The sequence below is a fragment of the Perissodus microlepis genome, chromosome 4, assembly GCF_051167445.1.
Source record: "Perissodus microlepis isolate ML-2025 ecotype Zambia chromosome 4, ASM5116744v1, whole genome shotgun sequence".
In the NCBI taxonomy this organism is placed as follows: Eukaryota; Metazoa; Chordata; class Actinopteri; order Cichliformes; family Cichlidae; genus Perissodus; species Perissodus microlepis.
Window position 1 is genome coordinate 14,249,412 of NC_140464.1, and position 26,312 is coordinate 14,275,723.

Sequence of the window (26,312 nt, forward strand, 5' to 3'; positions counted from 1 at the left end):
AGACACGGCTAAGCGTTTTGCATTTTGCATAATTTTAAAAAGTTTAAATTTGTTCAGTATTGAACGGCAGAAATTAGGTTTTCTTTTCGGAAGTATATAAAACGAAAAAAAAAACGTCGGCCGACAGCGCTGTAAACAACGGTAGACTTGTGCGTAACAAGCAAGCGAATAATGAAGAAAACAGATTTTTAGACGGGAAACTGTTCTTGAAGTACAGAGAGAGAGAGAGAGCTGTGCGTCGTGGTGAAGCAAAACAGTAAAAGTAAGAGTGAATACATGACGATGTTTATGTGAAGCGTAGTTTGGATCTTCTTTTGCTGCTGGTTCGGTCAATATTGTTTGGAGAGACATCAAACTAACAGCTTTAGAATCCGCGCATAAAGGGAACACAAAGCGCGGACCCGCCGACAGATCAGAATCAGCGAGCTGTCGGCTTTCAGCCCCGACTGTGAGAAAGGCGACATCTAACTGATTCTGATCCGCGGGTTTTGTCTTTGTGCAGAATCCGTGTTCCTGCTCTCATTTACTGTCTTAGCTGTTTGGTGGTTGTTGAAATTTTGTGAGATTTCACCAGAGATTCTGGCATTTCGGGCAAAATAAATTTATATTAAAAAATCGATTTGGGATTTTAATGAATCGATTTTACGTTATCCAAGCCAGAATCGATTTTAATCGATAAATCGATTATAAAAACCCACCCCTAGTTGCACGGTCAATGTTTTTCCACTTACCATCTGATACAGATACCCTGGTTTGAGATATCTGCCAGTACTGGTACCAATCCGATAATGGTGTCATATGAATAGGCTATAATTCTCATTATGAGGAAGAGAATGGGAATCATTGTTTTATGTTCAAGGAAACATCAGGCTCAGCTTAAAGATTACCTTGCAAGATAAAATGTAGGCAAGCAAAAACCTTAGAACATACCTTAAAGATAAAGAATGAACAGAAACTAAATTTATTAAGTTAAAAAAAACAGGATTCACCTTATTACCCAATCTTATTTTATTATATTTTCTCCTACTGTATCATGCTGCTGTGTGACTGCTGCTCGTCAAACACATTTCATTGCAATGTTGACCCTGTGCTAACTTGCATATGACAAATAAAACTGAAAACTGAAAACTGAACAATCTAGTTTTTAACCCGAAACAAATGCTCTACCAAAGACATAACAGAGAGAGCTTCTTCAAACGTCTGACCTTGAAGTCAGTTTATCTCTAAATGGTAAATGGACTCAGAGTTCAGTATCTTGTTCAACGACGCTTTGACATGTAGACTAGAGTGAAAGATCTCAAAGATATTGCCAAAACTGAAAGATGAAAAACATGTTTTTCCAGTTCAGTTTGAAGTAGTTGATGTCTGGTGAAATTGGTAACAAAGAGGGTGCTGCACAAAAAAGCTCCTTGCAGTCGCCTTGTTCGTTGCCAGAACGCTGTACTAGGAATGTACAGTATTCACCGACTTGACTCGCAAACATATCAAGCTGTACTGAAACTTGAAAATGTGAAATACAAACCAGTAAGGTTGTGCCTCACTCTGAGCGCAACCTTTACTTTGAGGACGAATGATCTCCTCAATGTGACCATTTCACCGAGCAACAGCCCGCAACCACTCACCACCAGTGGTTGTTATAGGGGGTCTCTGATAGGTCTCTAGGTCTGTGTGACTGAGGCTGAACATACATAATATGTCTGTGATCACCAGCCATTTTATTAGGTACGTCTTAATACTAGGTTTTACTGCCTTTTGCCTTTAGAACTGCATTACATCTTTTGTGCCATAGATTCACTATGTTGCCATCTATATTGCTCTGTGTTTACATTATAGCATAGCTTTCCTGTTCCACCTATTCCCAATGGTGCTCTATGGGTTTAATTATAGTGAACGTACTGTCATGTTCAAGACCATTCTGACATAATATGAGCTTTGTGACATGGTTCTTTATCCTGCTGGAAGTAGAAGATGAAAATGGTGTTCATAAAGGGATGGTGATGTTACTACTTAATAATCAAAAAGCTAATAACAATAATACTTGGATTACTGATGCTCAAAGTGTGATTAAAAATTCCAAGCTGCACCTGAAGTGCTGATCCAATTACATTTTGAGGTGCTTATGCAAAATCCTCACTCTGAATATTACAGCAGAGACTTAGATAACAGGAGTGGCACTTTGTGGTGTTTGTATTGCTGTAGCCACTCTACTTGTGTTCAGACTGAAGCAAAAGTGTGATCATAAAACAAACAGAGCTTCTTTTAATTTAATAATACTAGTGGCCATATAGCTAGGAATATGATTGGTGAATGACAATGGCAACAAAAAGTTGGCAGGCACACGCTAAGTGTTGTTTGCCAATAAGGTGGCATAGACTGATTGTAAATGTTAAGGCAGCTATAGACCATTAAGAATAATAAACACCAGCAAAAATGTATAGAAAGAAATACAAAAAGGATGATTTGTATTTTTGGATATTCATTTAATGATATCACTTTTTCCACTTGTACAAAGATGTTCACAGAGTAAAAAATAAACAACACATAATAGCAAAGGGTTTCCCAAAGTAAACAGGGAAAAATTAACAATCACATCAAAAATACTTGTGGTGATCTTCAATGTTTTCTATTTTACAGAAAAAAATATTCCAGTTTTATCACATGATCGTGGGTTCTCCAGACGCTTACGTTAGCATAGAGTTGTTAGCTGTACACTGGAAATACTGTAGGTAACGTTACAGACATTCACAGAGGTGTCTTTGGTGTGTTTGCCTTTAAGTGGAGTTGCTTAAGTACCTCCGCAGGCATGTGGGCACATAAAGGGGTTAACTGGTACAGGTGTTTGTGCAAGACAGAACATGTGCTTGCATTATCGCTGATGATGACAGATCTGCACACACACATACACACACACATACGCATCCACACATACACGCACCTCCACCCCCTCATGCACCTCTCATTAATTTGCTTTGGAGCTTACTGACCTGTCTGTAATAATAGCAGTCATGCAGTGGATCTCTGCTAGTCTCACAACAATACAAACACTGTGTTAGCTGCATTCTGGCTTGTGCCTGTTCATAGTCTCGTTTAGTACGAATGAGCAAAACCGGGATCCTGCTTGCCAAAGAGAAATTGTGCATAGCGTTACATGCAGGCTATTTTTTAATCAAGGGAAACACAATACACATCCACTGTTTGCTTTACTTTTTGTCAGCCAGGCCGGTTAGTATGTTTTAAGTGTATTTTGGTTGAGGGATAAAACGGTGACTATAAACCATAAATAAGGTATCCAAAGTTTTGCTGTGTATTGTCAAGTGTTTTACTGTAATTACCTGTGAAACAGAGGGGGGTATGTCAACTGCTCCCCTCTGTACTTTTTCTAATCCTGCTTACCACCTCTCTTTGTGGTGGCAAAGCAGGCTGAGGGCTCCAGTATGGAGAAGGGGGATTTAGTCTCGACTCTGTCCAGACTCACATCTACTTAGACTGTCTGATATTCTGGGGGCAAAGCTCTTTGATTGACTTTACTGGTACCAATGAGTTTTAATCTTCAAAGATTTTAATCTGCTGTTTTGTCTGTTAGTCACAAGAGGTGGGGAGGAGGGTGCTGAGGGCTGTTAACAGTCACAATGTTGCACAATTTTAAAAAAATAATAGACACAGATATAAAAAAAAAAAAAAAGCATGACAAACATACATAACAAAGTCTTAGAGCCAGATAAAACAATAAAGGCATCAGTTTTTTCTTTGCACAACTTCATTTAGTGTCTTAAAGGTCATTCACAGCAAGCAAGCACTGATCCCGTTGTGGGGTAGTACTGATGAGTTACACTCAGCAAAAAAAAAATTGCTGACTGTTTTAGTTGGGCTGGTGTGATCGGGAAAGGCAGCACAACCCCCTTTATGGACAGATAAAGGAGAGCATGAGGTGATTCTGTCTCTTAACCCTGTTTTCAGTCAATGACAAAAAAAACACGAGTTCCAGCATCATATCACACCATGGGGCCTGACTGCATTCAAGCAAATATGCAGCCTTTAAATGGAGTGAAAAGCACATTTTATGCTTTTTGAAGTCCAAAAGCAAATTCTGAACTTGTTTAATGTCTGCTTAGACAAAGAAATAACCAGGAAGTTCAATATATGTCCATCTTCCTGTTTCGTTGGTCAGCTGACACTTTGTTCTCCACTTTCACAACGGCAGTAGCTGCTCCTTTTTTCTTTTTCTTTTTTTTACTTAAGAGGGCAAAGTTGAACATTTAAAAATCCTCATTGGGATTAGAGTAGTAAAAAAGGCAGTTGTCAAAAGCAGGAAGGCTTATGTAAAGATATGTTGTTATTTGACATACAGTGATCCTGTAGTAGTAAAACCTCATATTCCTGATTTCCACTCTGAACAGCAGGTTCTGGGATCATAAGTTGCAACTGCTTTTGAGGCAGGGGCCCATTGTCTAAGCCAGCTTTAACTCCATCCAACTCTAGCTGGGAGGGATCACAGTCAAGGTCTAGGTTGCCCTTGGTCCTCTTCCTGCGAAGATAGCATACCACTCCCACTGCTACTGCTATCAGTATAAGAAGTAACAGGATCACAATTGCAGGGGCCAGCATTTTGGTTAGCTTTGGATCCTCAACCAGTGGAATAGTGCCTCTAAGGATTCGAGGGGCTGTATGGACCTCGGTGCAGACGCTGTCTATGCCATTGGGGGACCTTAATGGACTGGCACACACCATGTAGGTGGAGTTAGGATTCAGGCCGTTAAGTGTGTACTCCAGCAAGGTTGGAGGGAGATTGAATTGAATTTGTCTGCGATCTGGTCCGGAGAGATTGCGGTAGGTTAAACGGATTCCATGGATGTTAGGCTGCTTTTCAGTGTAGCGATGAAAGTCCAGGAGGACAGAAGTTCCGGTTATCTCACGCAAGCTGATGTCGAGTGTGTCTGCAGTGACAGTTGGTATGTGGGGTTCTGCAACAGGTGGTGAAGGTGGGTGATGGTTTTGGATTTCACAGTACATGCCAGAGGTACCAGGTGGACAGGTGCACATTACCTGACCACGTTGGTCCAAATGACAAGTACCCCCATTCAGACAGTTGTGAGAGGGACAGAAATTCTCCTCGTCTGGGTTTATGCTGCTACTGGGGGACGCAGGAACAGGGGGGTCCGGAGAATCACCTTCTTTTTCAGTGGGGTTGTCACTGGCCCGAGGAGCGGGAATTACCTTAGTAGTTGTTGGGAAGGTAGTGACTAGAGCAGGCTGGGTGGTAGTTGTTTTTACAGTACTAGTGGTGACAGTGGTTGTGGTAGGACAGCCAAAATCTCTATGATCCAGTCTTTCTAATACCTTTCCAGCATTGATAGGTGGGAAATGGCAGCGGGTCTCCTCTGTTTTCTCAAGGGTGATGCTCTGGGTTCTGAGCCATCTCGGGAACCATGCTAAGTTGCAGAGGCAGTTGAAGGGATTTTGTGCAAGTGTGAGCTTTCTGAGGTGGGGGAATAGCTGGGAGAACTCTTCAGGGAGGCCCTGCAGACTGAGGCTGCTTATGTCCAACTCCTGCAGCTCCCCAAGGTTCTGCAGGTCCTGAACCTTAACAGGACCCATTGGGTTTCCAGCCAGGCTAAGGTGAATCAGCCCTGGGGTCTCTTTAAGCACTGAGGGAAAAGATTCGAGTTTGTTTTCTGAGATGTCCAATTCATGGAGATTCTTCAGACCAGTTATGAGCTCCTCATTCAGACTGGTAAGCCCCACACCTCCCAATTTGAGTGACTCGAGGTTTGGGGTCTGAAGGTCTGAAGGACCCAAAGTGGGTAAAGTATTAAAGCGAAGGTCCAGCAACAGCAGATGAGACATTGAGAGGGTTGGAAGGGATGTCAACTGGTTCCCCTGCAGTTTGAGTTCAATTAGGTGCTCCAAGCCATTAAAGGCTGCAGGGTGGATAGTCTTGATGTGATTACTATATAAATAAAGACGCTCAAGCAGTTTCATACCGTGGAAGCATTCCTCTGAAATGTGAGTGATCTGGTTGGATGACAAGTCCAGGTTTCGCAAAGAAATCAGAGGTTCAAACACCCGATTGGGAAGATGGGTTAGTTTATTTTGACTGAGATCCAGCATGTCCAGGTTCTGTAGTCCATTAAAGTCCTCAGCTGTCAAGCCTTCAATGCCATTGGAAAACAGGTAGAGGCTTTTTGTGAATGGGTCCACTCCCTTTGGGATGGTAGAGGAACGTCTTTGGAAACAAAAAATGGATCCTGAAGAACAGCTGCAACCTACTGGGCATTCGCTAGAAAAGATGCCATCAGGAAGGATGAGGAGAAACACAAAGGGGATCACAGGAATGTGAAAGATCTTCATGGTGCTGACTCTCTCCATGCTCAGCCTGAAACAAGATAACATAAAAAAAAACCTATTAGTCAACTGTATAAACATTCATAGTAATAAAGAATACGTACTGACTGGTAAATAGGATACAACAGCAGTATATAAACATTTTATGGCCTTTGTCATCAGTCACATACATTTAAGGGCATGTAGAACAACAGAGATTTTCCAAATTGGCTTGAGTGAGTTATTGATTCACAGTGTGCTCTTTACTGAATTTCATGAAGCCAGATTACTATCAAAGGCTTTAACTATGCGCAGCCAGTGATCAAAGGTGGTCAAACAATAGGGCTGTGTCCATGACCTCAGTCTCGAGCCTGATGCCATACTCTGTGAAAAGCTGACATAATGGCACCCTGCCACACTTTTCTGGCTAAAAGACATTGCCTATGTAATAGTCTGTGCAGCAAGATATATGCAGTGATCTCACAGTTTTAAATTTGGATCTAGACTGCCAACACAGCACCGTACACTCTGTGGGATTAAAGTTAACAGTCCTCCCTATGCTAATGACTGGCACTGAAGCCTGTCAACCACACGCTATTTGTCTGCAACAAAGTGTGTTTCTCTGTTTCTCAAGAGCCAGTGAAACAGACGAATGTCCTCTGAACAATTAAATCCATGCCTGAGTATCTTCAGTTTAATATAACCATGTCACCTTTGTGTGTCTGTGTGTATAATGTATGCCATGCTACACCCGATTGTGAAGAATTGGCCATAGATGTAGAGCTATGCCAGCTAGTTATATATGTCTAATAAACGTCTCCAACTGGGTTTGAAGGAGGAGTTCTGCTGCTGATGAGAGTAGAACATCAATAAGATATATTACAGTGATTCAAAGCCAAAATGAGCCCAGGCCTTAAAACAAATACACTGGAAGTGTCAACACAGTGCTTGAAAGAACTCAAAGGAGAAGAGGGATGTGAAGAGGCAGAGAGGACTGAATGGAAATAGAGAAGTCAGACAGCCTTGGAGAAAGAGGCAACACTATCCACCTTCGATGATTTTAGCAGTCAACTTTATTTAATATCACTATTTAATTTTAGTTACTTGAAAAAGTGTGTTTTAGGGCTTTAAATGATGCAGTTGTTATTTGCACTACACAAACACTGTTCTTACACTGCTTAACTGGGGTCACTCCTCATTTCACCAAAATAGCCAAATAAATTATTGTGTGTTTTATTTTTTGATTCTATTCTTTTTTTTTCTTTTTTTCCAAACTTACATGTTAATATGTGAAAAATATCTCCTTTAAATTAAATAAATAGTATAAAAATTCCATAATCTCTGGTACAGGTTCAGCATTTGTTGTCTTTGTACTATTTATGATTAAATACAGGGTTTAAAATCAAGTGTTGTTGTTGTTTTCCTTAATTGACTCATGCAGTAGGCATCATTAGCCATGTTTTGCTGTTTCATTAATACAAAGTATAAGTTTTAGGCCCGGTAAATGTTACTGTGGCAAAAGAGTAGATGTAAATTTTAAGAACTTTTTAATATCATGCTCTGGTCTTTCTTTTCACTTTTTAATAAAACATGCACAAAAAAAGTCATTGTATCCAATGTCTGAACTTGGAGAGGAGATCAAGGCAGCTGCATCAGTGAGCCAGAGGAAGGGCGAGTATCATCTCATCACACCACAGCTTTGGCATTTATTTTCCTTCCCTTTTGGCATACTTTTCTTTCCGCTCCTCCTTGAAATTGCAACCTCCTTGGAAAGAGTTCCCCATCTCTTATTTTCCTTCTCCAGTGTATAAACTAAAAGCAACTATGGCATAGGCTTGAGCTCCTACTGCCAACTCTTTCCAACAAGGCAGAACTATTGTTCTGTTCAGCCAAATGTTAATGACATGAACCTGTTCAAACCTTACAGGTTTATTAAGCAAAACAGCTAGTGGGTTTTTAGAGTCTGCACCTGCTAACAGGATGGAAACACTGTCCAGCTTTGTCAGCCATGCAGAAAGTTAGACGCCTTCTGTGTTGGAAAATCTCGTGCTGAAAGCAATCATGACATAAGCTTGCTGGCGGCTATGACTAAATACACACACTCACTTAAACAGGTGATATGTACAGTTTATTTTCACCTGTTCAGAAATTCATATTCTGCTTAACAAATACTTGAGGCACAACTCCAAAGGCCAGATATAGTCTTGGAGACTCATTTTTTGAGACCAGGCTCAGAAATTATGGATGCATTGATGAAAAAGGGGGAAAAGAAAGTGTAGCTGCTGTGCTGCATATGTGTGTAGAGCAAGGAAAAATAAAAGGATTTGGGAAGATAAACAGGAGATAAAGAGGATAGGGAGAATCAAACAACAGCTGGAATGCATGCAGATGGTTTCAGGTTTTCATAGCGTCACTGTGCAGGGGTGCTGCATTTTAGTTTCAGGCCATGATATCGTGTGTGTATCAGAGAGGGTACACACACGTTATTTTAACCTTCTTCAAAATGTAGAAAAAGCATATTGAGTGTTAGAAGTTGTCCAAAAAATGTTCTTATTCCTTCTGGACATAGCGGAACTTCACTTTGTTACAATATATCAGTGCCAGACGCGGGTATAGGGGTCCGCTGCCAGAATATACAACAACATCAAGGCAGCTTTGAGAGAAGAGTAAGCTATGCAGATAAAACTGTGAATATTTTTCTTAGAAACTCATCATGGCGATTCTACCGTAGCTCCCCGGGGCAACGTGTTTATTTGAGCGTGCCTCATTCCAAAGTGGGCCAGGCACATCTGATAACCCAATGGAGGAGAAACTGTGGTGGAGGTGGATGGGGAGGAATTTACCCAGCGAATATAGCCAGATCACAGATAAACTGTAGCTTGATAGTTTAGATTTGCCTGCTTTCTTTCCCTTCAAATGTGTGGCTTATGCAGATCGGAGGTTAAGATAAGGTGCAGTTGTGGCGTCAGTGCAGCATTGATCCAATATGCTCTGGTACTGACTGCCTCCTGTGAGTGGAGGTGGAGGGCTGAAAGAGAGATTAAAATTTTGAGGAATGGCCCTCCCCCCTCCCTTTTAGCCTTCTTTCTCTCTCCTTGAGTTGTAATTTCCTTTTCTCTCCCCTGTGCATTTGAGATATTTCTGAGACAGACAGACGGTGAGTTTGAAAAAGTAAGGAAGCTTATTTTAGGTTTATGAACCGATAATGGATTGAATTAATGTGACCTTGTCTGTCTGTCACGCAATAATCGTGCTTACTTCTGTGGGGGGTTTTATGCATGAGTTTAGGTTTGTGGTCCATACTAGAAGAAGACATGTTGGCTGATTAATACACAGTATCACCCAAGAGCCTGAAACAGTAAGAGGAAAGCACACACACACACACACAAAAGAAAAAACAGACTTTGGGAACATCTTTGCGTAATAATAGTGGGGAAAGCATTGAAAGAGCCTTAGAAAGAAAAATCAACAGAAGGAACAAAAGCATTTTCCCCTCTCCCCCTCTCACTTCTTATCCAGGTTTTTCTTTCTTTTCAAGATAAGGAAGATAAGAAAACACAAGCAGCAGTGAAGACGAGAGCGGGTTTCTGTCAGCAAGGGCACCAGGGTGAATAAGGCCTGGCTTTGAAGTGGGCTTCAACAATTAAATCCTGGCTGGATGAGTGTCAAGAGTTTTTATCTTTAGAGCCGAAGGCCAACACTGAGGGGTAATGAAGGCAACAAGAAAGTTGTGGTGTGTATGGTATGCACAGGCCTGCTGGCTCTGCGGTGCCCTAATATAATATTTACTATTTCTGCAAGCTGAGCTAACTTATTATAGCTGGTTCATACTCGAATTCATACTAGTCGTACATAATAATCCTTTCCAGTGTCAATCTTTTCCCTCTCTGTTTTTGCAGCTTTTCCATCTATGAGAAGGCAAAAGCCCACACACTCCAAACACACTCATGTTCTTGTCCCTTTCCACTGTCAGCAGTGTCCCAGATGGATGTTGTTATCCACAATCCTGTGGGGCTATCCATCAACGTGACAAAGGGGTCAAGAGATAATTAGAAATGAAGCTGAAGGGGGAAAAAAACACTTATGTAGAATATTTGATGATGACAAGATTGCATGTAATGTAGCTCTGGAGAGACATGAAAACATCTGTTCAGACACCAGAAACACAAAGCTTAAAGTATGAATTCAAACAATGTCAGCTATGTTAACGCGAGACTGCCAGTATGCGTGAAATGCAGGAAATATTTGTTTATGAGCCAACACGTTTTTTGTTTGTCACTTTGATGCTGGTTGTACCTGTTGAACTATGGTAGATGAGAAAACACATTTTTACGGTGGCACGAGGAGCGCAGCACTTGATGTCATCAACACTCAGTGAAGGGATGCTCAGAGGTTTTAGGATCATAACAGGATAGCAAGATTTTCTGCTTACACAAAAGCCATTGGCTGTTTTCTTTCATCATTGTGTGCTCTCAGCGCAAATAATGGTAAAATTGTAACGAGGCAAGAAAGGATTAGGTGTCTCTTAAGATCAAGGCTCAGCTGCATTAAAATCTAAGTGAAGCCAGTCGTAACTTTGTTAAAAAGACAGATCACATTCCAAAATATGCTCTGCTAATGCAGCACTTACATCAAGGTCAATCAAGAAGACAGAAAACAAACACGCCAGGCGGAAGGGAGGGGAATGTGAAACAAGAGAAGAATGATCGTTTTACTGAGTTTGTCACTGGTAATACTCCTCTTGAAGCCACAGTATCACTGCTGTGCTTTGTAGTGGTACGGAGGGGGTTAGGCTCTGTAGCAGTTTTACAAACAAAGCTTCCTACTGATTTCAGCCTTACCACAAGAAAAAAGGGAATTAACTCACCCATTGTACATCTGCTTCTGCTAGTGCTGAATGATGGGGCTGATGTTTTCATAAACAGGCAGGTTGTAGTTGGTCCGCCTCCTAATAACAGACCAATGATGCACTTTTCTCAACTTTCTACACTTTAAGCGTTCCATACTGTGATTTATATCTCAACTAGCCGCTTCAATATCGGTGTTAAAGGCGGCTCTTTTCATCTGCGGATTTATAGGTCGAAACGTGCCTGCATATTACGACAATGTGAAGCAATAATTAGAGCCTGCAGCTGGAGAACTTGAAAGAGAGCAATAATATACAGTCCAGGGGTGAATGGGAGGGTAGTAGAATAGTAACACTCACATAAAACTGTGTATATCTTCAGCGCTGTGGGGCAGCTCTGTGTTTGAGTAGTTACATTTTGCATTTCGGTGTAACACATCTGTCTTAATGTGCTAAGAATGAAGTTGCAAAATACAGCTGCAAGGGAGACTGAGGAGGCCAGCGTGGCCAGTTCAGCAGGGCTTAGGTGGTGTGGCAACTTCAGATCAAATTATGTTAAAACCAGGGCTCTAAGCACTGGTAGGAAAAATTTATACTCATTGCAGCATCCTTGATATATAGGCAAAAAAATTTGTGCATAAACACGACACCAACTTCAAGCCTATTTTCTGTCATTTACAAACCATTACATTTTTTAGGTTATATTACACATGGCTACAAGGGTCAGTATAAGATAATTACGGATTATTTTCATCTATGAATCATGCAAAGCTATTCTAGCAGAGTCCAACAATGAGAATGTGTGAAGCTGAATATGAGAATCATAGTGGCCCGCCACTGACTCCAGTGGCAGAAGAAAGAAAACTAAAGATGCTATATAAATAAAGACAGCAAATGCTAGCACAGAAGAGTCTGAAAGCCAAACAGTATTTCTTCCATTCATCTGGTCAGATAGCATCAGTCCATGGAACAATAAAACCAATGAGCCAATGAAGCATAGAGTGTCTCCTGGCGGTCAGAGGTCAGGCTCTGTTTCCACTTCTCTTGCTATTCTGTTGTTGTCTGTTGTAACTCTGGCCCAGACTGCATAGATAAAAGGCCTTGTTCGACACAGGTACACACCCAGCTCCAGTTACATCCGTGTCTACCTGAGCCTTACAAGTCCTCATCTTCACAACAGGTGTTTTCTCTCCTCCTCCAGGGCAACATGAAACCCAAAACCTCAGGAGTGTGTCTGAGTAAATGTTGTTACCTGCGCCAAACTTCCAGCCTTTACCGGCTGCGCACTCCTACCTAAGAGGAGGCGAGAGGGGAAAGGAAACAAGCAGAGGTGGGCAGCCAGGCAGCCAAAACCAGACGAGCTGGATCTCTGCAGCGGCATGTGTGCAGTCTAGTTGTGCCTCCTCTGAGCTTTAGAGCATAGAGGTCAGCTACTACGAGTTCCAAAAGGAAATGTGGGCCATTTCCTTTTGTTTTATTGCTATAGGATATGACTGATGGTGTAGTAGACGCTAGACCCAATTTTGTTTTCATAAAAGCTCACATGAGAGGAGACACAGGATGCACTGACGGAGGCTGTGTCTTCTATTATCTTCTTATTCTGTGTCTCAGACACAGGGTCCACTTGTTTTGTCTCGACTTTGACGCCAGTCTCTCATCAGCGCACCCTGCCCTGTGACCTTTGGGGACAGACAGACAGTCAGAGGTCTCACATATGCATCTATCTGATATCTTCACCATGGGATACTCACATTACACAGATACAGCAGATTTCAGTTCACCAACGACAACCTGTGCTTTGATCTGTTTTGTTATTTCTCCTTGGTGTTTACTCCTGCAGTGTTTCTTGCTCCCTTGGTCTTCTCTCTGTTGGTCTTTTCAGTCAGACACAACAGCAAACCACACCATTGAAGAAGTCACTGCCTGAGTCCAAGAGTACTAAATCACCAGGAAACAGTAAATATGACATCCTTGTGTCATAAAAAACTGGACTTTCTCCAAGTCTGGGCTTGTGCCTTCATATCCTGTGCATGACTAACCACGCCTCTAGCCAGAATCAAAACTTCATTGTGCTTTCTGGCACGCTGACCCTGTTTGCAGTTGTCCACACATCTGTGGAGTGTGTGGTAGAAACATCCAAAGCAAGCTGTGACTGACAGCAGGCGGTGATTCAGAATGACTTCTATTGACAGTCCTCAAAACACCTGACATAACAGGACGGTGCGTCTGTGTGTTGCATGTGTGTTAAGTTTTGTGGTTTAAAGCGACTGGGTGGACCTGTTCTATCAGTGAGCCTAAAATAATGTGCACACTTTGACACTCTGTCTGCTCCAGTAGCATTCATTTGACTCCGGTATGACAAATGCTAGTTTGTCCCCTGGCTACTATGACCTTTATCTACCTGAAACCAGCCAGCCTGCATTTTTTTTCCATTGTACAAATCACTTTAAAGGAGACTTACCAGGAAACTAAAGCATAGGCCAGAATTAACATAAACCACTCTTAAGCTTTGCTTTTATTAAAAGATCAGGGTATGGACCCTACTTTGTGGACAGCTGTTGACACTGTTTTCATCTTTATCCTGTTTGTATGATTCAGGCACAAAGCAGGATTATGAGTGCCTCCAGGTCAGACTGACTGACAGGCTGGCAATCCTTGTTAGACAAACAAAGCCACACGTACTGACGAAGCGCTCGTATATTATCCATCCGCCTGTCTGTGTCATCTTTCTTCTTATTGTTTGAACCGTTGTAGCTGCTGCTGTTTATCTGAGTATCTACTCTAACCCCCCCTGCCACACACACACACACACACACACACACACACACACACACACACACACACACACACACACACACACACACACACACACACACACACACACAAATACAGCATTATAACAGAAGGTGCTCTTGTTTAACACGTCACACAAATATCTCTGAAATTCCCCGTCTCAGCCTTGTGATTTTTGCGCCCCGCACTCTACTTGCTCCTCTGTTTGCCCCTTTTGCTTCCCTCAGGTTTGTTCATGTCGCTGACAGGAACACAACTGGAATCTGATGAAGGCATGTCTTCTCCACTTGCCACAACAGCCCTGGGAGGCCTCATGGCTGCTATGTAGCAGCCTACGTGCTCATTAGACTAACGAGAGCTCCGGGCTAAAGTAATGGGGATGGTAAACAGAAGCTTAAGGGGAACAGTAGTGCTGACAGGTAAATATCAGCTTCTTTAATAAAAATGCAGTTTAGGATTTAGACTACGTTCAGCATGCAGACTTGGAAATATACATTTAAACTCACACCTGATCAGCACATGACAGTTTTATCATTTGACTGTGTCAACACATCTTTCACCTGTCTGCAATAATACAACAAGATGAGCACTACAGGACATTTCTCTCAATGAGATGTACAGAGGTCAAAGAGATAACAGGTCTTATTTGGTATTTAAGCTACATCTTAAAAGGGAGTTTGCCTTCTCTAACTGCTCAACTATGACAATATAGAAAATGAGAGAGGCGATGGGAAAAGAGCCGAGTGAATTACTGATAAATTGTCTATTTTAGCTTTGAGCTAAGCCGCTGATTTGGTAGTCTCTGCTGTCGAGTGAGTGGCAGATTGAATCACGTTCACTTGTCAGTATTATTAATTCTTTGTTACGTAAAGATAGTGGCAGTAGTGCAGCTGTCCTGCTTTTTCTTCTGTATCAGAAACATCACTCGGAGGCAGGCACCATACCTGTTTTTCTGGGCCCTAACCCCACACCCCTACCTTTTCCACAAGTTACCGTTTGTTATTTTTCTAGTTATTCTTCCCTGCAGTCTTTTCCTTTAAAAAAAACAAAAAAACAACTTATACATGTGCCACACACACAAGATAAATGTGAACTGGAGATCGTCGGTGCTGATTACGATGTCACAAAGGAATTTATTGTGAAACTACTGCCTGTGTCGGCACCGCGCCAGCGCTGGGGAGCCTGGCTGGCAAATCAACAGTCAGGCGGCACAGTATTCCCAACCCCCAAGGTTGACATGCCTTTCCTCCGTAGCCTCAGGTGCCCTGTGACTTGTTTATTAAGAAATTACAACCAGTGTTTTTTAAGGGTATTGAAACTGGTCTATTGGAAATCTGAGTTCATTAACTATGTAATCCTTTTCATAATTTGCTAGAGAACCAGCCCCCCCCATTCAATATCATTCCTTAAATATAATGCATTACATCTCAATTATTACTTCATAATCTCCACTGAAATGTCTGGAAATTAAATTTAAAAAAATCCACAGATACACAATAGGATGCTGTGAGCCAGCATTTTATCACCACACTGACATGCTACGCTACCTGTGCCAACAGCTGATTAAACAGGTGAGCTCTGCCATGTTAGAGACTGTAAAGACCTCATTCAGCAACAGTCTATTAAGACATCAACAGTGACCCACAACTCAGCAGGCTGCCCACAGCAGGTGTGCGTTTCCTAACACTTAAACAAGATGAAGGAGGGGAGACGAGGAGGGTAATGACAGCAGAGGAGGTGTAAATAAGTGAGCCTTTAGCCTGCTTTTCCCTAGAGGGTGTCAGTATGCACAATTCAGGATACATTTCTGCCGAATGCTGCAATCTATCTTAAATGATGGATTGTATAGAAGGCCATCAAAATCAGTGTACAGTATACCTCTTATAATGTGAAAATAAATCAGCTGATCTCATTTGTATGTCAAAGAGAAATAAGTAGAAACCAGTGGATGGTTCACATTCAAATTAGAGTGTGATTTATGACCCGGATCTTTGCATTTGGTATAAAAGATGTGTGTTTCTGTAGGTCGGTGTTCAGTTAGTCAAAGCTAGAGAAGACCCAACATTCAGTAAAAGAGAGAAGACATAAATGGTTCTTTGTTATTGTAGCAATTTGTCTACATTGAGAGCAGTTTGCTTGTTCTCATCGACACAGTCGTTCATGCTAGTCATTAAGTGAGTCAAGCAGATTCCTGAGCTGACCCGTAACATAGGGAACAATGCTTACCTGTGTAAGTGTTTGCTCACACGTGTGTGTGATCTGGCTATACGTATGGTTGAGTCACGGTATATAAATATCCCGGAACACCTTTGTTTGCTCTTACATGTTTGCTTTTAGGTAAAAATATTAACAATATTAAGTGACTCTTGCCGCGGTGTCAAGAGTGCACTGACTTGTGGCATTTCTGGACGTTCAAAGCACAGAGCCAGCAGAGACTGCTCACACCCAGACATTTGGCTTGAATTCAGCCCCTCGTTATGTGCGTGCACCCATATTTTACCTCGTATTGAAGAGTGTGTAGGTGTGGCTAGATGTGTGTAGTGTTACAGTAAATGCTTAAGAAAAAGGCAGGAAAAACAAGCATGCAGGATGTCAGCGTGTGCTGCAGTCAAAGGCAGTGTTGATGTTAAAACTTCAGGATCATGGCAGAAATGGAGTCAGTGTGTGTTTTAACACTGAAGCATTGACTGCATAGCAAATAATTTACAGCGAGCGAGCCGAAACCTCGACCTGAGGAATGTCTGCATGTTCTACAAGCCAAAAGCAGCAGGAGAAGAACTCAGTTTCACCAATCTTCTCGGCTCATCTCTGTTTTCCCTGAGATGGACGAGGTGGGGGAGGCAATTAGTGAAAGTAGCGATGTGCGTCCAGATGCTCAAGGCTATGCCATATCCTGTGTGTGTGTGTATGTGTGTATCTTTACAAGCCCACACAGTTCTTGTTACAGCTCATTGAGAACTAGCACAACACAGGCTGGATGGAGAATGAGAGGTCAGAAGGAGCGTGTAAAGGTGAATCCTGCACTGTCAGACAGTAAAACAAGACAAGCCGACTAGACTCTTGATACAGCAACACATTAAAAAGCTGCAGATTGACTATTCTAATGGCCAGTCTGAAGTTTAGCACTCATTGTTTTTGATAGACTGCATACCGACAGGATTGTGTTCATTTTTTGTCTGTTTATATCTGGATTTCCTGAGAGGGGTGACTCCACTGATCAGGACAAAAACTTTTTAAATGATAAAACAGATATTCTTCTTTTTCATGTGCAATACTTTAAGATTATTGTTGGAATATCATCACGATGGTGTCACCAGACTTTGAGGGGATTTGAAAGTAATGCCAAAACAGCAGAAACCATGTAGGTTACTAAGAAAATGTTTTCAAAAAACACAGGGTCATTATTCTACCTTTTTCTCCAGCAACCAGACCGGCATGCTAAACTTCAAACTTCCTCCATTCCCCCCTTTCCTTCTCCCTCTGTCTGAAACTCTACACAGCCTCACTGTATCTATTAAATGCCGTGTGTGCTAAGAGAGGCGCTCTTGTTCTCCTGCCAGTCTTGTTAAGAGGCTCAGAGCTGTGTGAAAGGATCCCATTGAGGGAGCAGAGTGTTATGGTTAACATGGTAAAGACCGCCAACTGCGTGCCGTTTGGGTTTCTTGGTGCAAATATTCACAGGGCTGTATTATTTAGCCCGTGCCAAAAATACTACATTACTTTTCTGTCTATTTTTTCTTCTTGTATAATAACTTAAGCTATCTTTGCACCTTGGTATCAAGTAAAACGACCACATCTTTCAGATATAATTAAAACTCACCCCATGAAGATGCTTCCACTATTCTTCTTCAGGTCTTCTTTCCCTGTAAGGAACACAAGAGTTGTAAAAACAAGCCAGAGAGGTGTTGCAATATTTTTCTGAGTGCCTCTTTTCTACTTATTTGGAATCCAGCCCCCTTTCATGCCTTGTCAAAAGCACATAAGTGAAACAGGAAGTTTTTTTCCTGTTAATTGGGTAAATTCCACCCGAGTGTGGGAGCACGCCGAGCAATGGCAGAGCCGTGTGGCAACAACACAAAAATGATAGAGTGCCAGAGGAAGAATGCGGGCCGACCACTCTTTCTCCATCATCTCCTACTACAGATGGACTGTAGTATCGGTCCATCTGCCATAGACTGCAGTTGTGTACTGTACGCAGAATTGTGCAGCATGTTGTCATTCAATCAAATGGTTTTTATTTCTATTTCAGAGCAAAATTAGGCTTTCCACTGTAAGCCAAGAACAGCTTCTCATTTTATGATATCAGCTGGCAAAAACTGACCGCGCTTTCTTCATTTCTTTCTTAATGGTGAACATTGCTTTAGCCATAACCACAGCACAATTTGTGCGTGCGTTCATGTTCGTGCTGCTTTCTGTGACTATTATCTGGTATCAGATGTTATTTCTGAATGTGATTACAGGATCATAAACATTAGTTGGTTTGGGGAAAAACCTAAAGAGTGCCTGATGGATGTTTTATTTGTGAGAGGCATTTAGCCAAAAGCACTTTCAACATTCTTTTCTATTGGCAAACTGTTGTTTTTTTTTCTTTTTCATTGATATAATGCTGTTCTAAAATGGTTTCTGAGATAATTACCTAAGAAACACAGCATGCCTTTTCTTTCTCTGTGTACTGTACAGCATTGTATATCTGTCCGCGGAGCATAAACCGGCCTGACTCTTCCAGAAAGTGCCCGCTAAGCAGCCATTTTTCATATATCTAAGCTCTGAGTCACAGTCTGTGGATGCGAAAAACAGAGTGACTACAAAACCACGTGTTATACCTGGCTTGTGTGACTCCTGAAGCCTGACTTCACTTTGTGTGTAAGATAAGATAAGATAAGATAACCTTTATTAGTCCCACACGTGGGAAATTTGTTTTGTCACAGCAGGAAGTGGACAGTGCAAAAGTTATGAAGCAAAAATTAGAATACAATAAGAATAAATACAGTACACAACTGTACAGAATAGAATAAAATAAAATACTATATACAGTAGAATAAAATATACAATAAGATAAAAATAGAATACAAATGTTATATACAACTGAGTAAAAAATACAACGATGCCAGAAAAGATTATTGTACTTAGTGTTATTGCACATGTGTGGATGTGTGTGTATGATCAGTTAAAGTCTTTATTGTGGAGTCTGACAGCAGTGGGGAGGAAAGACCTGCGAAATCTCTCCGTCCCACACCGTGGGTGCCGCAGTCTCCCACTGAAGGAGCTGCTCAGTGCTGTCACAGTCTGCTGCATGGGGTGGGAGATGTTGTCCAACAGTGATGACAGCTTAGCCGCCATTCTCCTGTCACTCACCACCTCCACTGGGTCCAGAGGGCATCCTAGAACAGAGCTGGCAGAGTGTAGCAACAGAGTGTAGCATATCTCTGAGCAGCCACATGCTTCCTTCATGTCAAGGGTGTAGTGTTTATATCTGAAAATAACCTGTTGCACTGCAGGGCTGGCTTTGGCACGCTGACCTGTGTTGAGGCCCGTGCTGCGCTCTGCATCCATGTGTTTATTTGTCTGTGGGACTGCTGCACAGAAGCTTTTTTGTGAACGTACGTGTGCGGTCAGTGGGTGTTTTTTCCCTGTGATTTGCATGCATTCGCACAGGTAAATCCAGCAGTGGCTGAGCGAGCGCTTCTTGCATGAGTGGCTGCTAAGTTAAGTACGGGGACTCCTTTCTGCTGACACAACCCACGGATCTGTTACCCGAGGTCACTGTATCTCGCTCTCAGACAGTCCTTCAGCTGAACTGTAAATGTTTTTGCTTTCAAAGTGGAACTAGACACCCTAAAATAGATACAAATTGTCTTTTACCGCTAAACGTCTTACATGACTGTAAAAGACTAAACTGCTAACAACAGTGTCCTGGTCTTGGTTTCCCTTAATAGCTTAGACAATCTCTTCCACTATTGTCTCAAAGACATTCGGTCTTTAATTAGTGCAGACTGCATGCTACCAAAACATTTGTAGTATCTTTTAACCTGCTTTGTACCTCTTATTTTCTCTCTTTTCGCTATTATTGGCTTACTTTGATATTCAATCTCTCTCTGACTCCCTCTTTCCTTTTTTGGAGCACTGATACGTTTTAGCTTTTCTCTCCACTGTAATTTTCTTCCTTCCTCTGTGTTCATCTGTTCAACATAAATATCACCTCACCCTCATCGCCTCTGTTTCTCCTTCTCTCTCTTTCTTTCTCCCTCCCTCTCTTCTCCTTCCCATCTGGTTTAAACTCTCGTACGACAGGAGGGAGCTGAGCAGCCTGACAATAACACTGGAACCGTTTTGTTGTGGAGTAATCACGTAAAACTGAAAACAGTTGGTTAGCTCAATGTATGTTCAATATGAACTTGATAAACCAGATTGCAGCTCAGAACATCAGTCCAAGCTAAACTGCTAAAAGAATTGGGTGGAATAAATAAACAGGTGCCTTTTACTTGGATGGCTGGCATTTAATATGACACTCTTGGAAGCTTCTTCTTGGGTAAATCTGTATCAGTGACAAGTTGCGACTTGTCATTGATACAGATTTGTCACTGTCACAACTGCATTTTGGTTCATGCAGGCTGATGCACGATCGTTTTCAGGCATATGTGCATGCATGCTCAGATGTTTCTGAGTAAGGCTCAGGCCTCTGGCTCTTTATCAGCGTGGACAGCGCCAGATAACAACACTATCTGTGTCTGCTGGTAGCCGTGTAAATAGACCTTAAGGAAAAGGGGACCCGGTGGACTAAAGCACTGTCTGGTGCGATGAAAGAGAGCAACTGTGTGCATACGTGTCACCTTGTAAGCGACACACGCTTACATGAAAGTGTGTGTGACCACTTTCTATGGTCTCACACACTTGGTGACCCAGCTGCGAGCAGACGAACACTAACCCAAAGGTACATGCACTTCTTAGTGAAACATTAACAACTGACATTAAACTTAATGCTTTGTGTCAAAGTTTGTTATTAATACCCTAAATTTTCATTTGGCGGCAAATAATTTAGCCCTGTGCTTGTGTGCGCGTGTGCATTTGCCCTTGCTTTTGCTCTTGCCCAGTAAAATCTGGTTCAGGGCTCATTTCCTAATTACAGTGCTGGCCAGAAGTAATTACAACCTTAGATTAAGAGCCGTTTCTCCTTTTTTTATAGGTTCACTGAAATGCAGCAATTTGTGGTGACTTGGGACGAGCATCCTCCTTCTCATCCTCTCTCTCTCTCTGTTACTCTCCATCTGCCTCTCTCTCTCTCTCTCTGCTCCTCTCCCTCTCTACTCCACTGGAATTTGGGGGATTTTATTTTTTGCCTCTTTGCAGATTTTCCACTCAAGTGAGAAGGTTAAAAAAATAGCACAGTTAATCACATGAGCGGTTCATTTCAAACAAGAGATAGGGAAAAGCTGTGAAATATGACTTTTGTGAGCCTGCGTGTCTCTGTGGACATATGGACACGGAGGACAGCAGTTATTTGGGGTTTGCACTCAATCCGGGGCACTCCAAAGCCCGCAGATCCCTTTGCATGTGTGCGTCTATTTATGCAAGGTTTTGAAGTGGTTCTTCTGAACGCATCATTTGGATGCATCGGCAAGCTCTTCTTCAATTTAGCTTGGCAGGCGTATGGGCTGGGGTTTGCCCTCCACATACCGCTGGTTCAGCATTGATGTTTGAGGCTGAGGCCTTTGAAGCCAGGGGTTTTATTTAAGACGCCTCTTATAACGGAGGAGCTCCGGCTCTTAGTTGTCAACCAGAGAGCAGAATCCCCCCACCCCCTGCTGAGAAGCACCTGAAAAGGGGCACCCGGAAGGAGGATTTGCACTCCTTGAATCGCTCACACAGACTCCTTGCTAATTGCGATGAGACCCCAGCTTCACGTGTTCTCCAGAAAAATAAACACGCGCACACATATTTGCACACTTACTCCAACTTTCTGTCCTGTCAACTCTCCTTTCCCTCCCGCTGCGTAACTGCCCCGCTCTTGTCCTCCTTTTGTACCTCTACCCCCCATATCTCTCCACTCTTCCCTTCCCTAGGCCTCCTCGCCTCACGTACCTGACTTTTAACCCTCTAATCCCTCTGATACAGAGGGAAGGGTGATTCAGCCACTGCTGCTAATTGGCATAAAAAAAAGAGAAATCCTTCCCCTCTTAAACAGTTTGGAGAAAGAAAATAATTATTCATTATAATAATCAGTAGATTTATAGGCAGCAGATGCTACTGTAAGAAGTCCAGCTCATCTTTTTGTCTCGTCTCAAAACAAAAAACTTAAAGATCACCAACTGTCAGTCATCATCTGCAGCAGATTTAGACATCAGTGCTCTTTCCCTCTCGAGCTCTTTTGCACAGATAATGAAACACTGGCCTTGATTTTGTAAAAGAAAAAAAAAAAACCCCAGAAGTAATAAAAATAACAGATAAAGGTACAGGCTGACACAACGTTGGTAACCAGATCTTGATGGGTCCTGTGGTTTCAACATCACTGTCACAGTGGTGTGACAGCAGGCCTGTGCTTAATTGTATAAATTAGATTCTAGAACAAAGGGGTCGCCTTAGTCATGCTTCCCCATCCACAGTCTGACACTTAAGGGGAATAAATATACCGGAAAGTGGAGCACGGATAATCAGTCTGAGGTTATTATGTATCTCGTGCACAATTGCAAGTCTTTGACTTAAATTTTTACATCACAGAAGAGATGCAGCTTCCTTGTTTATCTCCTCCTGTAATCATCCTTCTTTCATCACTGAGACGGTTGTGTCAACAAGTTACTTTCTAGGCCTAACAGTCACTGAAACATGAAGCTTCAAGTCTCTACATGTTTTTAGTCTTACTTAACATATTAAAAAATTCAAGCACACTTCTGCATTCTGTAGTATTCCAAGCTGTGCCCACAAACAGTCTGTTGCGCTATTGTGTTGCCATCTCTTCCACACATTATCCTCAAAGTTCTCCACATTAGTGGAGGATAATTGGTCTCCTGTGGCTGCCCTGCAATTTCTGTTGGCCTAATATAAACAGATTACAACTATTTTATACTGTCAGAAACACATTAGCTTCTCCTGTAGTGTAATTATAGTCTGTGAGGAAACACTTGGTGGTAATAGTGAGGCTTTTGGGGCAGTTTGTGCTGCTTATTTGGCCTTGGGACGGATCGGGTGATTTGCAGCATCTGTTTGTGTGGGCCTTATAAATGATGCTCATCTGAGGACTGAATTTAGGATTCAAGTGATGAGATATACTGTGATTTATTAGATTAGATATTTTTTTGATCAGGTGAGTATTCGGAACTATTCACATAATAAAACAGAGATGAAAGAAAGCTGGTGAGATCAACGTTAGTATGTTTAATTTGGCACATTATTTGGAAAGGTGAGATCATATTTTCAGACACAGACACACTGAGATTGGTCTAAACCTGTTGATCCTGTCACTTGATTGGATGCTGGTTTATTGGTAGGCTTGATCACTGTGAGATTTAATCTTTCAGGAATGTGACCCCATGGCTCACTGCTCTGCTGCACACTTGCAGTAGATTTCTACCTTTCCGCACATCTGAGCAACTGTTTCATTTTTTCTGTCTCTGCACCGAAATGCCTTCAGCTAAAAGTCAAATTGCGCAGAATGTTAAAAATAATAATGAAGTTATGTAATCCCTTTTAATAACATTAGCAGCATTTGATGGACAGCCCAATTATTAGTAGCCTATTGCAACGGGGCTTCAGTAAGCTTTTTACTGGCAGCTGGCTTATGGCGTTATACAAATGAAACATGGTTGTGTTTTAATCTATGGAATTCCTCAAAATCTGAGGCTTCATAATGCTGCTCCTATGAAACACAGCCCTTACTTCCTCAACAGTTTGTGCTTCACATTGAAAGCAATGACCGTCCAAATGCTAAAATAACCAAATGTACTGAATTTGCAACTTTGAGTGGTGTGCGTATTGGAGCCGTTTCAGCGCTCGTGTCCTGCTGAACTTGGTGTTGTGGGACGTCCCCTTGTGTGGTTCCAAAAACAGCTGTCCTCTGCGGTGGACACCGCTCGGTGCGGTGTAGACATTCGGCACGGCTCTTGCATGCTGCACGGCGTCCTGCGGTCCAACACCAGCCCGCCTCATTACCGTCCCGGCGGCTCTTTTTGCACCGCGCACACGCTCGCGTTTTCTGTTTTCTGGGTTTGTTTGGTTTATTTACGCGCTTTCCAAATATAAAGGAACTCGCGTTTTGTTGTCTGGAGAATTAATGGAGCCCACATCTCCAATAAACCTGTTGAATCCAATGACTCGGCGGCGCATCTATGCAAATAACCCATTTAAAAAAAAATTAAATTCAGATTTCCACTTAGTTGCTGTGCATTTACAGGAGAAACAGGTTTGTGTTTAACGCACCGTACATTACAAGAAAGACGCGTTTTTGCAAAGCAGACACGAGTCTGTTGAATTATTTGAGCGAGTTTTTGTTAAGAAAGTTGTCACAGGAGAGAAAAAACTCGGTACCACTGTCAGCTTGTGCTTAAAAGAGGAAATAAAGCCGACAAACAGCTGGAGTGTTGTTTTTTTTCTGTTATACATTCATTTTATTCTGACAGTCAGTCGATTCAGATGTTTTTAAAATTATCATTTACTTAACCCCGTTTGTCAATATATCCCTGTTCACGCGTATTTACGCTGGACTCGATCATGCAGAAAGTGTTTTAGAGCTAAAAAACACACACACACACACACAAAACAAAACAATATTCACTCTACCATTTAAAATATAAGTAAGTATAAGTAAGTCAACTCTTACCCGTAACTTCGGAAAAGTGAAGCTGGAAGCGCAGTCGCGCTTGTGTCTTTATCCAAGAAGAGCACTTCACCGATATAACTCCAAACCTGGTAGTTTCCCTGCGTGCGCTCTCGCAAAAAAAGACCTTTCTGTGAACGTATGAAACTTACAAGGAAAGGTCTTCATGAAATCCTTGGAAAGGTACCCCAGCCTCCACGTCAAGGAATGCGTTCAAGTACCGACTCCCTGGACAAAAAGCGCTTTATTGGTGAGCACAGAGGAGAGTTTAAAGCAGAGGAATGGGAGGGGCGAGGCGCGCTGCAGTTGGGCGCACTCCTGCGCTGAGCGGAGAGCAACAAACATCTCACCTTGCAGCTTTGCAGAGTGCGAAGGAGAGAAATTCCAGGCTCTTTTCAGCTCACTATTTCTTAATTCCTACCTGCGTGACCTGTTTTGAGCAAGATACATTACTGATCTTACTATTTACTTTTACAAAAAGTTAGTCGCATTTCCTTTGAGGGACCATTAACTTTGCCTCAGAGCACTGTTTGTGTCTTTCTCTGCAAGAAATAAGCAAACTGATACAGGTTTTTGCTTGGATACAGAGAATAGTGAGAGCAGTCAATCAAAGTGACCAGTTGATCCCCAATTAACCTTCTGCATAAATAGGGAGTGCCTGCAAGATTAAAAATAGAGTGGACCAGAACAGGTTTGATTAGAAAGATTGAAAGTTAAAAGTCATGGATAATCTGAATGGATATTCAGATAGATTAGCTATGATCAGAAGGTGGAGAAAGTTGTGCTGTTTTAGTGTGTCTAGCAGCTGAAGTTGTTGCCTTATGGAAGAACCCATCCGAGAAATGGCCAAAGCCTAATCAGATGGAAAAGGCTGGGGGTTAAAAAGTGATCCATGGCATATTCAACTTCACATTAAATGAGAATAATATGTTAGTAACTGTTTCTTTCATTTGTTCTTATGCTTCATCTGTTCATTCACTTATGAGGGACAGCCAGTTGCCTCCACAGTGTACGTGCGGTTTACATTAGCTCATATGGTTGCTTTCGTTGACGGAGATGTCTTCAAGCTGCGAAAGCTATCAAATACTTCCTAACTCCAGTGACAAACTACCCGTTGGCAGCTGGGAGCCTATTTCAATGCCAGCCTTTCCCAACAAGGTGCAGTAAGGCGATAGCTCTCTGGAACTGTGTCACCACCGGTGTGTGCTTTTGGCCTCATGTCACAGAATTACACAGATCCCTGAAGCATACAGTGGCTGATTTTTATCAGCATGTTGCTGCTTTTTCTCTTAATGTTGGCAAGAAATTGTAAAAGATCATTTGAGCCAGGTTTAATTCCTCATGGCTGAAGGCAGAGACACTCCAACAAGAGAATTATTCAACTAGCAGACCTCTCTGTAGCCTTACACTATTGCACGTGTCTCCTTAAACCACCCCCAACCCTAAGTATCTTCTGAGCAACGGGTGCTTTAGTTAGCCACTTGTTGAGCCATGCTTGCGTTTTTCTTTTCTTTTTCTTTTTACCATTTACTGTTTGATAGCAGT

General features: G+C 42.1%; 2 protein-coding genes across 3 annotated transcripts in view; one reads left to right on the forward strand and one right to left on the reverse strand.

Moving 5' to 3' along the window:
• The window catches only part of coro7 (coronin 7), a 111,518-nt gene that overhangs the window by 59,313 nt on the left and 25,893 nt on the right, over window positions 1-26,312 (forward strand). The gene's annotated exons all lie outside the window — the stretch shown is intronic.
• On the reverse strand, window positions 1,632-25,096 carry vasnb (vasorin b). 2 transcript variants are annotated; one of them, XM_084925939.1, is made up of 3 exons: window positions 24,771-25,096; window positions 17,781-17,823; window positions 1,632-6,373 (listed from the first exon to the last, which is right to left on the reverse strand). In XM_084925939.1, the coding sequence occupies exons 2-3, from the start codon at window positions 17,783-17,785 to the stop codon at window positions 4,300-4,302; spliced, it is 2,079 nt and encodes a 692-aa protein (XP_084782065.1). In that variant the 5' UTR covers window positions 17,786-17,823; window positions 24,771-25,096; the 3' UTR covers window positions 1,632-4,299. The 2 variants fall into 2 exon arrangements, with proteins under 2 accessions (XP_084782065.1, XP_084782064.1); XM_084925938.1 differs by having other exon boundaries at window positions 1,632-17,823.

Bases quoted from the DNA above. Each gene is read 5' to 3' on its own strand.
- vasnb (XM_084925938.1), bottom strand. From the start codon at position 6,423: ATGTTTATACAGTTGACTAATAGGTTTTTTTTTATGTTATCTTGTTTC.